General features: G+C 35.2%; 1 protein-coding gene across 1 annotated transcript; it reads left to right on the forward strand.

The window, feature by feature from the left end:
* Positions 1-1,950: 1,950 nt before the first annotated feature.
* Positions 1,951-11,825, forward strand: LOC132546242 (uncharacterized). Its single transcript, XM_060209951.1, has 10 exons — positions 1,951-2,029; positions 3,089-3,114; positions 3,634-3,654; positions 4,803-4,823; positions 5,717-5,911; positions 6,479-6,557; positions 9,315-9,437; positions 10,611-10,670; positions 11,071-11,169; positions 11,722-11,825. Exons 1-10 carry the CDS (start codon positions 1,951-1,953, stop codon positions 11,790-11,792), a joined length of 774 nt encoding a protein of 257 aa, XP_060065934.1. The 3' UTR covers positions 11,793-11,825.
* Positions 11,826-17,750: the final 5,925 nt, after the last annotated feature.

The raw sequence follows: 17,750 nt of genomic DNA on the forward strand, positions 1-17,750 counted from the left end.
CACAGATCACAGGTATCATGTGTAATTTTCGACGATTATATTAATTCAAACAACTTGTTTGTCTATTGTGATTTGTCTTTTTTTAATAAATGAAATTACATTTTTGCTGTTTATTTTCTTAATTTCAGAAACAGAATGAAACTATTCTTTTGTCAAAACGATTTTGACTTTTCCCCCTCACAAGCTATTAAGAAGATGATTTGTGTTTGTACGCTCATTACAGACCAGATTTTATGGCCAAACCGTGGAACTTTCTAACAATTTAACACGTTTTATAAAATATTTGTCCCGATAAAATGACTTCACTATGTACAGCGAAATCCTTCAAAATGTAACGTCTTAATCTTCTCACGTATGCAATGCTAGTTCATTTGCGCCAAGCTGTCGATACTTTGAAAACCCTCCATCAGACACTTGAAATAAATGTGTGTGTACCTTGTACCCTGTGACGACAATTCTTCTTCAATTTACGAGAGGTCAGTATCTTAGCCGATATGAAGGTAGATTACATTTCTACATGCCGTTGTTGTTAGAGTGTGGACTTTCAGTACACAATTTTGCGAGAGGTGCCGGCAAGGGTGATATCAAAATGTCACTTTAAGATCACTTTTAATCAATTATTAACTGTAAGAATTAAGCAAAGGTTTGGAAAAAATAAAACATAGAGGCGTAACGAATTGGCAGTGTTGGGATTAATATGATGGAATTCAAAACTTTTTAAATTTTCTCATAACTTGTAATGGAGTCATACATCAGTCTTTAACATTTGTTATGACTAAGGTAAACAATAATTATCTACAACAAGAGTAAATTTTTTAATATTTTCTTGTGTGTGTGTTTTTTTTTTTTTTTTTGACAATGATATACGATATATATTATATTATGAGTATATCATAATGATATATAGAATGTGATATTAATCTATAATATTAATTCATATAAGAATTTCTAAATATCAATATTATTTCGTTGGATGGTATTTTGTAAAATCATTGATATGCGTGCGTGATTTAGTTCGTTTAGTCATGAGTACTTTCATTCCACTAAATGATAAACAGATAAACCGCAAAATTTTAGCCCCGCAAAAATTATAATATTATCAGTAGGTACTAGTGAAGAGTGCATAAAATAAATGTTGGTGAATATTACATTGTCATTTTAGTATAAGATATAGTGATAAATTGAGATTAGCGATTGTGTCAGGAAGAAATTGTTATCTTAAACCGAATATATTTCATTTATGTAAAGACGTGCATATTTTAGATACGGTCAAATATCAAGGGATATCAATAAATCCTCTTAAGTCAGGAATTAACGTAGAAATAAGGACAGTGTTATCACGGTGTACACAACATCGAACATAAACCACGTCATAGTCACCTCCTTATCAAAGTTCTCGCATCGATTTTAAACCTGAAGATTAACCGGAAGTCCGATGACGTCATAAATTATTGTAGCGTTTAAAATATTTAATGGGCGAGGAAAGTTTTCGTTTTATGAATGGATTTTGATGTTTGGTTCTCACCTTAGAGTCACTTGTGGCATTTCCTCATATCTTGACGATCTGTCAATGTTTCGATGGCACACCTATCGCCGACCTTTGACCTTACTATAATGTAAACAATCTCGAGAGCTTCCGACGCAGGTTCGTAATTCGTGTATTAATATCGCTGCAACATCGATGTGTGCTTTATTTGAAGCTATCTGTGATACAGGAGTGTTACCTGAGATTTTCGTGACTCATCTACCCGTTTATGGTCAATTTTAAGGTTAAATCTGCACACCTTGAACAGGAAACATTCTGCCGATAAAACTACCCTACTAGCATATAAGACAGATTTATACCCAATTACGGTTGACATGGAATAAAAAGTGTTGGCGTCGAATTTCAACGAACATTTCACCTGGTCATTTGAGAAACTGTCAACATTGTGAAACTGACTAATGAAGATGGCTGTAAGATACGCTTGTCTAGTGTTAGTGTTCTGTTTGGCGGGGTATGGGTCTTCAGCGCCGGCTGTTGATACAGGTAAGTGTACCTTTGAATGGTAAAACGACGAGGTATAATAACGAGTACATATGCGTGTGTTTGCTGCCGATCGGATCTTATTTTCTCCTGTGGGGTAATATGAGGGTGGTGATATTTATCTTTGGGTGTGTTTCTATATCAAGACATATTTATACCAATAGCTATGTGAAAAGGGTTGCTTTATCTAATATAATGTAAACCAACTTAGAGGCATCATTTTATATCTATACAATTTAATTAATAAGAGGTTTTGGCTGGTGGTTATGATAAAAATAACATTATTAATTTTCTTTTCCAAAACAACACTCAGGTCATCCATGAATATTTCTGCTTGACTGAAATAGATCGCCAGGAGCTTTACTCTCGAAGGAAATCATATTTACTCGGATTATATCCATGAATATAGCCCCTGTTATTAAACTCCATACGAAGCAACGCTGCGGTTCGAGTTTCATTACAAACCGAAGTTTGGTTTAATTTCAGTTTTAGCAGTCACATGGGTTTTCGATCTGTACTTCCGGTCTTCGGAATCAGTAATTTGAAGCGAAGCTGTTTCAAGTGTAGATAACTCTGTCTATGTTTTAAAATGCTGTAATGATGTGAGTGACGTAAAGGAATATCAACATCTCATAATTCATTATTTTAAAAATAGCTTGAAAATTTGCTCAGATATTTTTTTGCAGTGTTACAGTTAAGTTTATCCGCTCGAAGGATCACCAGGTGTAGAATCCGCCAAACTCCACGTGACATGCTTTTAATCCCTAAGAACTCTTAAGATTGTTTTAAAACAAACCAAAAACCGTGTTTGAAATGTAATGTTACAATTACATATATACATATTGTCTAACTGATTGACCACACGCTCGTCAAAAACTGAAAGGAGGTAGGACAACAATTTCCGGAGATAGAAAACTAATTATGAAACCAACCACGAGCACGGCTATTTCAAAGGACAGTTGGAAAATATTTCGCGACACTGAATGACATTTTAATTATTTTGTTTATTAGTTTTAAAAGCAATCTATCAAATCTTGAGTGATATTTTTTCCTTCATTTCAGATATAAGTACATCTTCATCAAACAAGGTAAGATGATAAAGATAGTCAACATTTCATCCTGTGTATGTCATATACATGTCACCAATTCAATAAAAAGCCATTTTATTGTTAGTACACTATTGGATTGGTTTCGTTAACATATATAAATAATCCCCATGAAAAATCATCATCCTTTCTATTATCACAAGATAATACAAGATAATATTTTTACGCATCATCATATGTGTTTTATATCCTAATTCACAGCAAATTTGAAACAAGTTTTAACAACTTCTGTTAATCCCTCTTGATGGCCCAAATGGAAGCGCGCGAGGGGTCTTACTGTAGGAGGAAACCGGAATACCCGGGGAAAACTCACGAGGTCGGGCAGGTCACCCCATACCTTTCACATATTCGTGACGGGAATCGAACCCCGGACGGCTAAGTGAAAGGCGCTACCCGACCACTCGGTTCAATTCCTTATACAAATACACTGTTTAATTCACTAAAGTCGTTTTCGTATTTGTTAAAATGACAATATAATGTTTTCTTCTTTATATTTCACAGATACAGAGCCTCGAATCGAAGGTAAGAATAAGTTTCACGCATGATTGAACCATTACAACTACTGGTTATTAAATTATGTGTTGAATACAGTCTCAGTCGGCACGGTGGAAACGGAAATTCTAAGAATGCAAGGAAACAAAAGGAGAACGCCACTTTAGCACGGGATGTGATGAACATTTGAACAGCTGATGAAATTGAATAGCGTACAGTGTATCACTGTGCTGACTGTACTGTATGCAATTAGTCACATACATGTATATAGATCTAGTGGATGTTAGTGTGTGTATGTGTGTATGCAAATCATTTCAACTATTTTATTATTCAAAGAGATTAAGCTCTCTCTCTCTCTCTCTCTCTCTCTCTCTCTCTCTCTCTCTCTCTCTCTCTCTCTCTCTCTCTCTCTCAATATAAATTATCATGTTATCTTCTAATTTTATCTGCCATCTTATGATGTCGTGTACATATGTATGTGTTTAATAATTAGGAGCGGGCGATTATAAGTTCTTGGAACTTGTGGCCAGTCCTCTTGCAATATTTTGGCAATAAAATATGTTTTAACTAAAACTAAATTACAACTACTGACATATCACAATAAAACCCGAAAATAGAACATTTTCGCGTATATTTTTGTGGTCCTCTAACACAATTTGTGTTTCTTACAAACTAACCAAAATCCCAACAGTTCATGGTCTATTTTTTAATTTATTTACAGTTTTTTATCACACAAAGGGGGATGTTTACTTTATATATTATTGTTATCTATGACATTATGGGGATATTTATCTCATGTAGGTGACTCATTTCAAATGAATTTACCCTTTTCATACTTTTGCATATGTCACTACTGTAATAAACCCTAGATCGTTTTTCATTGGCTGTGGCAATTATCATTAACACTTTTACACCAAAAAACTTCTAAGTTTCAAGTCTCGTTTCATTCAATCTCGTATGATCTGACGAATCTATATCGAACAAAAAGTTAGACTGTAAGCCAGACGATCCGAAATTCTCTCAAGCTTCACCATCAGAAAAATACTTAAATCTATCACATGATTTTTTTCTTTTTGAGTTAAAAATTCACAGAAGATTCATAAATTTTCATTTTGTTTTCTTAAAAACTGTTTCCTTTGTGTGATTCTGTTTTTGAATTCCGATTTATTCTATTTCAGCTGTCTAAACTTCGCTCGTTAGTAAGTATATTTGTCTTATATAGAAAACTGCATAGAATAAATCAAATCTTCATAACGCTTGTATGAAGTTAAGTTACATATCATTTATAACAAACGTTTAAAAGCTTACATTATTTTCAAATCAACCAACCGACGAGAAAAAAATGTTAGCTTTATATTAATGTTTTTTTATTAATACAACTAAACTGTCCTTTGTTCATCTATTTTGAAGAATATTTGAGATTAGACCGGTTTTAAAAATAACTTGGTATTGTGCACATTATTCCTCGTTGGATCAACTATATATATAGACCATCGATATGTTATAAAATGAGCTATATGTTAACGAATTTCAGTGCATCAAATAAATATCGTTGATATGCAAGATACAGGACGTTCAATAGGTGTCAGGTATAGAGGTAGCATTGACAATATGTTAAAATATTATCGGTATTTTGGCAAGGGCAAAAAAGACAAATAATGTAACGTTAACTTAAACTTAAGATTATTGAAACTTTTAACAGTTCTTTGTTCAATGTTTTGTCGGATATTGATGTACCCCAAAATATTTCCTCTAAGCGTGTGAAAAAAAACGGTTCCAAAATTCAATGAATATGAAAAAAATTAATGAATTTTCATAAATAAACTTGTTTTTCTTTTCGTTACATCAAATAAAATTTTATTTAAACAGTAAATTATATTTCAGTTATAAAATTGAAGTAAATTGGAAAGTAATTGTGACGAACCAATGCAAGATTAAAAAATATCGTTCCTTTTTCTTTCATTTTAAAATAAAGCATAAATTCATCGAGAGTATTTCTATATTAGACGCGTCATTTGCAGGTTAAATTTATATATTTATGTATCCATTCATGCATTCAAATTTTATGACAAACATATGGTTCTTTTTAAAGTTGGCAGATATTGCCAAGAGTCCAGAAAGCAAGAATAAAAAATCTGATGATGAAACAAAGTCCAGCGTGTCCAAAATGGCGACAGAATCAAATATGTCACGTGACAAAGATGAAAAGTCACAAAGGAACCTAAAACTAGCTGGAGATTCTACAATGACTGCAGGGTTGGCTGGTTTACAAGGAGAAACCCTAGAGGTATACTTATAATGAAACAATGTTGTATTTAATTTTTATCGTAAGAGAGGATAATGATATAACATACGTGATGTTACTTCCTATTTCTTTGACGAGTTCTGTCTCATACATATCTTATACAACTTAAGTTGAATATATATGACACGCACTTTATTGACTGTTTTATCAGTAACTTACAATTGCAGCACATTACTTATATTGTTGAAAATAATAGAAATGCATTTAACGCAGTTTTATATAAGCCAGGAAGAATTCTACAGGAAAGTTTTTACGACTTTAAAAAACAATATGTCATTTATTAGTGAAATCAACACATTGCACTAGACGTGTGTTATATGATAACCATGACAATGTCTTACGCACTGAAATATAAAAGTTTATATTCACAAAGTCCTAATAATGAAAATGACTTTACAACAAGCTTAACTGGTAAATATTGCTAAGAATACAATGTTTCTTCGTCCTGTATAACAAGGTAAAATACAATATGGGTACAATAGGGAATGGTATAATTGTACAGATTGTTAGAGATTTGTGTTCAATCGTAGTGACTGACGCTGTTTTCAGGCTTTGCTGTTAGCTCTTCAGACACTGAAAGACCAACAACAGCACCAGAACAAACAACGAACAACGGCAGATCATAGAGGTATGTATACTATCGAGATTAACTTAATAAACAACGTGCCCAGGTAAAGGAAGATTATTAACAACGTGCCCAGGTAAGGGACAATTATAAACAACGTGCCCAGGTAAAGGAAGATTATAAACAACGTGCCCAGGTAGAGGAAGATTATAAACAACGTTCCCAGGTAAAGGAAGATTATAAACAACGTGCCCAGGTAAGGGAAGATTATAAACAACGTGCCCGGGTAGAGGAAGATTATAAACAACGTACCCAGGTAAACTAAGATTATAAACAACGTACCCAGGTAAAGGAAGACTATAAACAACGTGCCCAGGATAGAGGAAGATTATAAACAACGTGCCCAGGTAGAGGAAGATTATAAACAACGTGCCCAGGTAGAGGAAGATTATAAACAACGTGCCCAGGTAGAGGAAGATTATAAACAACGTGCCCAGGTAAGGGACAATTATAAACAACGTACCCAGGTAGAGGAAGATTATAAACAACGTGCCCAGGTAAAGGAAGATTTTAAACAACGTACCCAGGTAAAGAAAGATTATAAACAACGTACCCAGGTAAAGGAAGATTATAAACAACGTGCCCAGGTAAAGGAAGATTTTAAACAACGTACCCAGGTAAAGAAAGATTATAAACAACGTACCCAGGTAAAGGAAGATTATAAACAACGTACCCAGGTAAAGGAAGACTATCAACAACGTGCCCAGGATAGAGGAAGATTATAAACAACGTGCCCAGGTAGAGGAAGATTATAAACAACGTGCCCAGGTAGAGGATGATTATAAACAACGTGCCCAGATAAGGGACACTTATAAACAACGTACCCAGGTAGAGGAAGATTATAAACAACGTGCCCAGGTAAAGGAAGATTATAAACAACGTACCCAGGTAGAGGAAGATTATAAACAACGTGCCCAGGTAAAGGAAGATTTTGAACAACCTACCCAGGTAAAGAAAGATTATAAACAACGTACCCAGGTAAAGGAAGATTATAAACAACGTACCCAGGTAAAGGAAGACTATCAACAACGTGCCCAGGATAGAGGAAGATTATAAACAACGTGCCCAGGTAGAGGAAGATTATAAACAACGTGCCCAGGTAGAGGATGATTATAAACAACGTGCCCAGATAAGGGACACTTATAAACAACGTACCCAGGTAGAGGAAGATTATAAACAACGTGCCCAGGTAAAGGAAGATTTTGAACAACCTACCCAGGTAAAGAAAGATTATAAACAACGTACGCAGGTAAAGGAAGATTATAAACAACGTGCCCAGGTAAGGATTATTAACAACGTGCCCAGGTAGAAGAAGATTATAAACAACGTGCCCAGGTAGAGGAAGATTATAAACAACGTGCCCAGGTAAAGGAAGATTATAAACAACGTGCCCAGGTAGAGGAAGATTATAAACAACGTGTTCAGGTAAAGGAAGATTATAAACAACGTGCCCAGGTAAAGGAAGATTATAAACAACGTGCCCAAGTAGAGGAAGATTATAAACAACGTGCCCAGGTAAAGAAAGATTATAAACAACGTACCCAGGTAAAGGAAGATTATAAACAACGTACCCAGGTAAAGGAAGACTATCAACAACGTGCCCAGGATAGAGGAAGATTATAAACAACGTGCCCAGGTAGAGGAAGATTATAAACAACGTGCCCAGGTAGAGGATGATTATAAACAACGTGCCCAGATAAGGGACACTTATAAACAACGTACCCAGGTAGAGGAAGATTATAAACAACGTGCCCAGGTAAAGGAAGATTTTGAACAACCTACCCAGGTAAAGAAAGATTATAAACAACGTACGCAGGTAAAGGAAGATTATAAACAACGTGCCCAGGTAAGGGAAGATTATTAACAACGTGCCCAGGTAGAGGAAGATTATAAACAACGTGCCCAGGTAGGGGAAGATTATAAACAACGTGCCCAGGTAAAGGAAGATTATAAACAACGTGCCCAGGTAGAGGAAGATTATAAACAACGTGTTCAGGTAAAGGAAGATTATAAACAACGTGCCCAGGTAAAGGAAGATTATAAACAACGTGCCCAAGTAGAGGAAGATTATAAACAACGTGCCCAAGTAGAGGAAGATTATAAACAACGTGTTCAGGTAAAGAAAGATTATAAACAACGTGCCCAGGTAAAGGAAGATTATAAACAACGTGCCCAAGTAGAGGAAGATTATAAACAACGTGCCCAGGTAAAGGAAGATTATAAACAACGTACCCAGGTAAAGAAAGATTATAAACAACGTGTCTAGGTAAAGTGCCCAGGTAGAGGAAGATTATAAACAACGTACCCAGGTAAAGGAAGATTATAAACAACGTGCCCAGGTAAAGGAAGATTAAAACCGACGGAAAATCAATTCATCCAATGAACGGATAAGGAGTTTGAAAGAATAAGTTTAACATTGACAATATCTTATGGTAAAAAAGAGTAACATGGACAGTAAATGCTTAATGATATTAATATGTGTAACGGTCTATTGATGTTGTTAAAAGTAGCTTAACATTGTTTGCATCGATAAAGATCTATTGACACTGATAAAGATCTAGTGATATTAATAAAGACTTATTGACAATATAGTGATATTAATAAAGATGTATTGTCAATATAGTGATATTAATAAAGATGTATTGTCAATATAGTGATACTAATAAAGATGTATTGACACTGATAAAGATCTAGTGATACTCATAAAGATCCAAGTACATTGACAAAGATTTGTTGACACGGATGGTATCTGGATTTCAGTTGACATGGGGTCGTTTAGAGAGGAGCCCATCCAAGACCCTGTTGGCGAAAAGAACAAAGATTCAGATGTTGTCGAACTAGCAAAACTGCTTACAGCTGACAAACCTGACCATACCTGGGAAGGTAGAATATTATCTAATTTAATTTAATTTTAATTTAATTTAACTTTATTTAATTCTAAATTAATTTAATTTGATTTAATTTTAGTTTAATTTAACTTAATTTAATTTGATTTAATTTAAGGCCGTAGAATATCATAAAACATTTAATCTTACACGAAACAAGAACATGTTATCCTTAACTGCCATTTAAGTTAATATCGTTGAATATGACATTGCATTTTGTTGACTTTCTATCCTTTTGCACGTGCTTTCATCACCTGAAATGGCCTTATATGTAATTGTCGTATACTATTTATATAGAGTAAATAATATGAGTTCGCTTAAATTCTTGTTATGGAGACAACAGATAAAAATATGTATAACTATCAATTTTTGTCTTCTCTGTCAATTATTCGGCAACGCCTTTTGATTTACGAGTCCCTGGCATCATGATAAAATGTTCATATAAAACGAAACGCTAACATATGAAACGAAACGCTAACATATGAAACGAAACGCTAAAGACTACACGAAACAACATGTTCGACATTGTACCATACGGGAACGGCGTGAATCGTTATGATAACATCAGATTTTGCAAAATGACAGCTGGCAACTCACAAGATGAAGATTATGTCAAAGTTCTATGTTCGTCATAATTATCTCTTCGGGAAACACTCCCGTTTCCTTTTGCCTTACAGATAGTCAGATTTTTCTCGGTGCCCGTCTGTTTACCAAGTTCTTTCATTGTTGACGACAATGTTGTTCTCCTTAAGGGAAGAATGACTTCAGTCGCAGATAAACAATCAGAAGACGCTTACTCTCCCGGAACGCCAAGTCGTACTTTCCTTGTATTTTCATTAGTCTACACAGAAAAAGAACTTTATTATTTTCGTGATTCATCGTAGCTGAATCAGTTTTTGTTGTCTTGTCGGCATGTTTAAACACAATATATATATATATATTGTTTATTGTCATTTTAATTACTGTTTTCTAACTACACGTGGTTCCTTACTGGGACTTAATTGACGAACAGTTTTTGTTCTTTTGCACCTGGAATTTGAAATCAATCAAGAATTAAATCGCTGAGGTGCAATGTCTAATTTATTCATTTATAAATCCAATGAATTATTCAACACACATGCTGCTAAATGTAAGACATTGTTTTTATCTAAGTTTCATGTTTTAACTTCAGGAAACGATGGAGGGTATCGTCAACCGAAAGAAGGACGTTTTGGATTGTTCCGTGGTGAAGGTTAGTTTGTAATTCGTTCAATGAATTATAACAATATAGTTTATCCGCTAAATAATTTTGAAAAATACAACAAAAACCCACCCCGATCCCCACCCTTGTCATAGTCCAAAACGCTACAATAAAGCTTTAGAATACTCTAGCTCTAAGTTTTAAAAAGTGTCAGATATGGAGAGAACTTCTATCGTTTGTTTTCATTCCCGTTGGTGCTAACTTAGCAGTTTTTCCACAAGACTTGATATGTTACAATTGTGATAAAATTTCAAGTGACATGTACTGAACTTAGACATAGACTCGTCAGCCATGTTTAATTTTCTGGTCTGGTTTGAACAGGCATTCGATGTCCACTTGGTTAAAGACTTTACTAATGTATGTATTTTTCAAAATGTTCTTTAACTCACAGCACTTAGACTTGTGGAGGACAAGCTTCTTGGAGACGTGGAATTAGCACTTGAAAGTGGCCTGACGTTAGAGGAAATTATGCAAGATTTAGAAAGACAAGGTTAGTTTAAGATCTATCCATCTATTATTATCATCATTATTAACATTGTTATTTTTTTTCAATTATTTTTTTATTTTATCTCTATCTTTTTTTTTTATTTTTGGCTTGAAAACTTAAAACAATATGTATGTTTAAGAAACGAGATAGTTTTGCTGTCAGTAGAACACAACAATGCGAGTTACTGTAAAATAATATATTTCTGTGGGACTGAATTCTCGAGGTTTTCCAAAAGTATACATATGTGCTGGTGTTTGAATCGTGTTTAAATCCTGGTCACTTAATTTTCTGGTATTTTAATTGATGTCGAGTTTAATTCGTTTAGTATTTCGTAAAATGTAAACTCATAAATGCGAAGTACCCACGAATTCGGCGAAAATAAATTCTCCTCCAAAATTGCTTTTAATCGATTATAAGTATCATCTTATATACAAAACAAAATATTATGATGCAGTGTTGAAGAGTTCCGGAAAAGCTGACGTATACGAAATAACATTGTGTATATATATGCTTCTTACAATGTCCTACCTGTATTCATTTTTTTTTCTATTCCAGAAGAAAAATCCCGAACACGAGATCTCCTCTCGAGACTTGCCGAACAAATTCCACGACAATATCGAGACTAACAACATTTGTATATAGCCATTTTCCTCTCCTTTTTTAAACATATGCAGTATTTCGTTTTTTATCGACGCATCGTTAACATCAAAAGAAAATAACTTTCGATCGTTCGTTGTCGTTTGACCAGTCATATATGTAAAACTGACGTTTTTATTTTGTATTGTCTATTGAGTGAAATAGTTGGAAGGTTTTCAAATATGCTCTATTGTTTCAAAATAAACAAATGTAATCAACACTTGTTTTTTGTTATTAATTGTACCTACCTCGTCAAAAAAGGTAATTTATCATCATCGCCAGGCAAACAGGTATTTGTCGTTTTGAAATCCTGTCTATGGTGCGGTGTTTCTGAACGAGATGTCGATGTTTCAGTGAGTACTGGTGTTACGACAAATTAGCTGAGCGATTTACTGTGAAGAAATACATTTCTGTAATTTACAAATTTGGTTTTGATGTTTACGTGGATTAAATCTCGATGATAACCACGGATTAGTTAGTCAACAGACATCCAAAATTTTCAGTTTCTTTCAAATACATACTTGGCAGAATTTTAATAATCTCTCTCGAAAACCTATACCAACCCATTTAGATAGAATATATTCAGCAAAGAACATGAGATCACGCTAACTGTATGTTGTATATATGCAGTAAATTTGTGCAGACATTCATAGTATCTGCTACAGAAAAGAAACAATAGCAAAAACACAAAAACAAACAAACAAACAAAAACAAAACAAAAAAATAAAAAAAATTAATAAGTTAAAAAAACAAAACAAACAAAAAGAAAAAAACAACAAACAAACAAATACCATGAAGACAACATTAACAAAATACTATAGAACTTGGGTAAAATATAAACAAAAGAAACAAAATCTACACATAGACCCCTGAAGAGAACAGGGGGAATAAGACCAGGTGTTCCGGCAGAGAAAGCGTCTTCTGCTTAATCTAAAACACCCGCAATGTAAACCTTAGTCAATCCAAGTGAGTAATGTTATGTTGTCAAATGAGAACAAGGTATACAACAACGGAACCAACAGGCAAACTAACGAACATCAAACACGTCCGGCTTTATATCACACAAAGAAACAGAGATCACCATAGCGATTATAAAACGTCCCCAAAAATGTTCAACAAAATGCATCTTTCGAAATTGGAATATTGAATCAACTGTGACATGTAATTACCATAGGTTGGGGATGCAGAAATGTTATCGGAACATAGAGCATTCACATTGACCTGTTTTGATAAGCCTCGTAGGAAAACAAAAACAAGTCAGCCAACAGAGAGGCACACGTTAATTCTCATATGTATGTCAATAGTCCGTTTTAAGATGTCTCCAAATTCAACGAAATGTTGTCAACCAGAAACTCGATCATTTTTATCATTTCGTACCCCATATGTATTTCTACTTTGATTTGGACGTATCTTCACAAAACACACTTCAGTATAATTCACCAACATATATTTGCACTTATGTTCATTTTTCGTCGAAAAGAACGTTCCCATAACAAGAATGGAACAACAGCTTGCTCGAAAAAAACCACGACGATTTGGAGGCGATGTTTTAAGTTAGAAAAGTATAAAGTAGCCAAGGCTTGATAGACAATTTAATAGTTATTCAAAAATTTTTAGTAATTTTCATTATACAATATAATTTGTGAACAACATTATATACATATAAACATTCTGAACAGTGCAATATTTTGAATGAATAAAAACGCGGCATGCATAGATATCTCGACTAGCTGTTTCTCGAAGATTGTAAAAAAAATACACACAACCGAATAACACTTAATACAGATTTAGGTAAAGAAGGACGAAACAATTAAGTGAATGTATTTTACCGCTGTCTCATCCTTCTAGGGTTATGGTCTATGAATTATGTAAAAACAATTTCTCTTCCTTTTCATGATTATATCACAGTGTAACTGGCATGAGTTTCGCAAATTCACTCACTGTACAGGTAGGAAAATCACTCGAAATGAAATCACTTACAATATCAGTATTATATTACTAGATCTAGCTCTGTCTAAATCAGCTGAAAGTTGTTTGATAATTGCCCATTTGGACGTCTTAATTTAACTAGGGATAGATAAAAAATTTAGAGATAAAATATGTTACGATTGTCAGTGCTTTTTTTTTGCACTGAAATTATAGATCATGTATGAGATATACAGGCATTGCAGATTGATTATAAAAATACATCCTTACATGTATATATATTTTTATAAACTACATAACAATTACATTAATAGTAGAGAAATAAAAATTGCGGCGATAAAAAAATTACCCTTTATTTCTGACATGTGATTGCCATGGTTACCAACTCAAAAAAATGCTAAAAATGCAAAAATACTACTAATTCTAACTGAACACTACAACTTTATAGAAGGAATTTATTTCTAGACACATGTTTTAAGATTAACAACAGTGTTATGGTAATAAACTACTTACATTTAAGCAAATTCCAACACGGAACGCCTTCACAACATGACCACGTGTAAACACTAAGGACATTTCACTTCCTGTAAAGCTAGTTTTTGGTGTGGAGACACAGATGCACACGATTATCCAAATAGTAATCTTCAACACAAAGCTGATAATATCATTCTAAAAACAATGAACGCTTAGTTTATTTGTTCATAAGAATAGCAGTAAGGTTCGAGGTATGCACGTGGAAGCACTAGGTTTTGGAAATTATGGTTTTATTCCTGTGTAGGGTTTATTAATTACTTTATTCCTGTATTTTGTTGTGAATTAAAGTAGCGAGTTGGCAGTCTTGAGTTAATCTGTAGTTATTAACCCGCCAAGAAGGTGATATCTGTTAGTCCGAATAGCTGTTACAACAATAGGTAGATGTGAAGATGTTCCGAAAATGATGTCCGAATATCCGTTACAACAATAGATAAATGTGAAGATGTTCCGAAAATGATGTCCGACAGTCCGTTACAACAATAGGTAGATGTGAAGATGTTCCGAAGATGATGTCCGAATGTCCGATACAACAATAAGTAGATGTGAAGATGTTCCGAAGATGATGTCCGAATATCCGTTACAACAATAGGTAGATGTGAAGATGTTCCGAAGGTGATGTCCGAATATCCGTTACAACAATAGGTAGATGTGAAGATGTTCCGAAGATGATGTCCGAATATCCGTTACAACAATAGGTAGATGTGAAGATGTTCCGAAGGTGATGTCCGAATATCCGTTACAACAATAGGTAGATGTGAAGATGTTCCGAAGATCATGTCCAAATATCCGTTACAACAATAGGTAGATGTGAAGATGTTCCGAAGATCATGTCCGAATATCCGTTACAACAATAGATAGATGTGAAGATGTTCCGAAGGTGATGTCCGAATATCCGTTACAACAATAGGTAGATGTGAAGATGTTCCGAAGATGATGTCCAAATATCCGTTACAATAATAGGTAGATGTGAAGATGTTCCGAAAATGATGTCCGAATATCCGTTACAACAATAGATAGATGTGAAGATGTTCCGAAGACGATATCCGAATGTCCGTTACAACAATAGGTAGATGTGAAGATGTTCCGAAGATGATGTCCGAATGTCCGTTACAACAATAGGTAGATGTGAAGATGTTCCGAAGATGATGTCCGAATGTCCGTTACAACAATAGGTTGATGTGAAGATGTTCCGAAGATCATGTCCGAATATCCGTTACAACAATAGGTAGATGTGAAGTTGTTCCGAAGATGATGTCTGACAGTCCGTTACAACAATAGGTAGATGTGAACTTGTTCCGAAGATGATGTCTGACAGTCCGTTACAACAATAGGTAGATGTGAACTTGTTCCGAAGATGAAGTCCGAATGTCCGTTACAACAACAGGTAGATGTGAACTTGTTCCGAAGATGATGTCCGAATATCCGTTACAACACTCGTTCCCCGTTGCAAAATGTCACGTGTTAACACCTGTAAATTTCTACATTGTTCATTTATTTGTACTTTCTTCTAGTCCTGGTTTAATTAAAATTTCGATTGACATATTGGTATTTTCTGTTGTTTTATACAGTTAAACAAGATAACGAGATTTAACCTGTCATATGCATGTGACTTCAGATTGGTTGGAACCTCCCCAGAACCTGATGAGACAACCCTTAGCGATATAGGGAGAGTTTGGCGTAGGCGACAGGAACCCTGTAACCAACCAACTAACGACATGGTCTGTGTACATGTGACGTGTCTAAAACTAAAACGTTTGAGACACGTCTGTTCGGAGCCATGTGACGTGTCTCACACTGTCGGCGGTGACAGGTCGTTTGAGACACCTCTCTTCGGAGCCATGTGACGTGTCTCACACTGTCGGCGGTGACAGGTCGTTTGAGACACCTCTCTTCGGAGCCATGTGACGTGTCTCACACTGTCGGCGGTGAAAGGTCGTTTGAGACACGTCTCTTCGGAGCCATGTGACGTGTCTCAAACTGACGGTGGTGACAGGTCGTTTGAGACACGTCTGTCCGGAGCCATGTGACGTGTCTCAAACTGACGGCGGTGACAGGTCGTTTGAGACACGTCTCTTCGGAGCCATGTGACGTGTCTCACACTGTCGGCGGTGACTGGTCGTTTGAGACACGTCTCTTCGGAGCCATGTGACGTGTCTAACACTGTCGGCGGTGACAGGTCGTTTGAGACACGTCTGTCCTGAGCCATGTGACGTGTCTCAAACTGACGGCGGTAACAGGTCGTTTGAGACACGTCTGTCCGGAGCCACGTGACGTTTGTAACCGACATGCTTTTCGTAAAACTGTACTTCCTATTCCTCTATGCCAAAGACTAATCTATTATCTAAACGTTTCCATTCGATACCAAAGACTTTATATAACAGGCAACACTTACGACATCACTTGGACAAGCGATCGACACGAGGAACAAACTTATGTAAGTAATGTACTTCAAAAAGAAAGCATTTGCTAGTTAGGAATTGAGGAAACGAAAAAACGGTGCTTACAATGTAGGTTTCATATGCTGACGATGAGCTGTAACGAAGACATGACTAACTTCAACCCATTCGCTAAGATAGCAACGAGAACCACTCTAGCCGAGCGGTATATTGCAGAGAGAATTTACAAGCGTTATTTTGCTCAGATTTTGCCATGTAGTATATTTTGTTAGCACGTGATGACGTCACAGAGATTTCTTTCCTTCGCAATATTGATAATTCAAAGTTAGCTTTGGAACATCCATAATGTAATGACAATAATTGAATTGCGTCACATTTGTTTATGACGTCACATCTGTTTATGACGTCACATCTGTTTAAAACTGAATGTGAATGGTTATATACTATTGCAGACCTAACTGAACGATTAATATACATTTTCTTACAAAGTATAAACATCCATTCAATTCAAGAGGCCAATATGGCCTGCATCGCCCACCTAGCTAATTAAGCTATTCAGTCATTGAAGCTTGAGGTTAAATGTTAGTCAACTCCACCGGTCATACAGCCATGTGCGAAAGTGAGTCCAATTCCCCCAGGAAAGCTTTAGACCAAACATAGACAATATCATTGTACAGAAGAAAGATCTTTAAGAACTTATTACATTTCTCCTTGAGGTTAAATGTGCTTCAGAAAGAAATGGAGTTCTAAAGAGTTTCTCTATTCGCACTATTAAGGTTTGTCCGCTTAATTCAAGTATGCTTCAGAATAAACTGGACAAGAATCTCATGATTCCTACAAAAAAAGATGGATTTTTAAAATTTTGAAAAAAACCCACATTTTGGGCCCATTCCTTAGGCCCTAAGGGTCCAAGACCCATTATTTATACTAAACCTGTCTCCTTCTCCCTAAGGATACTCTGACCAAATCTGGGCAAATCAGCTCAGTCCTTCATGACTAGTAGCTATTTGTAGGAAAAGAAGACGGACGGATAGACGGACACCTAACGCCTGCGGTAAGACATAACATCACAAAGTGACTTACCAGCTAGTT

The sequence above is a fragment of the Ylistrum balloti genome, unplaced genomic scaffold, assembly GCF_031769215.1.
Source record: "Ylistrum balloti isolate Yb309-2 unplaced genomic scaffold, AGI_CSIRO_Ybal_v1 Utg369880, whole genome shotgun sequence".
Classification (NCBI taxonomy): domain Eukaryota; kingdom Metazoa; phylum Mollusca; class Bivalvia; order Pectinida; family Pectinidae; genus Ylistrum; species Ylistrum balloti.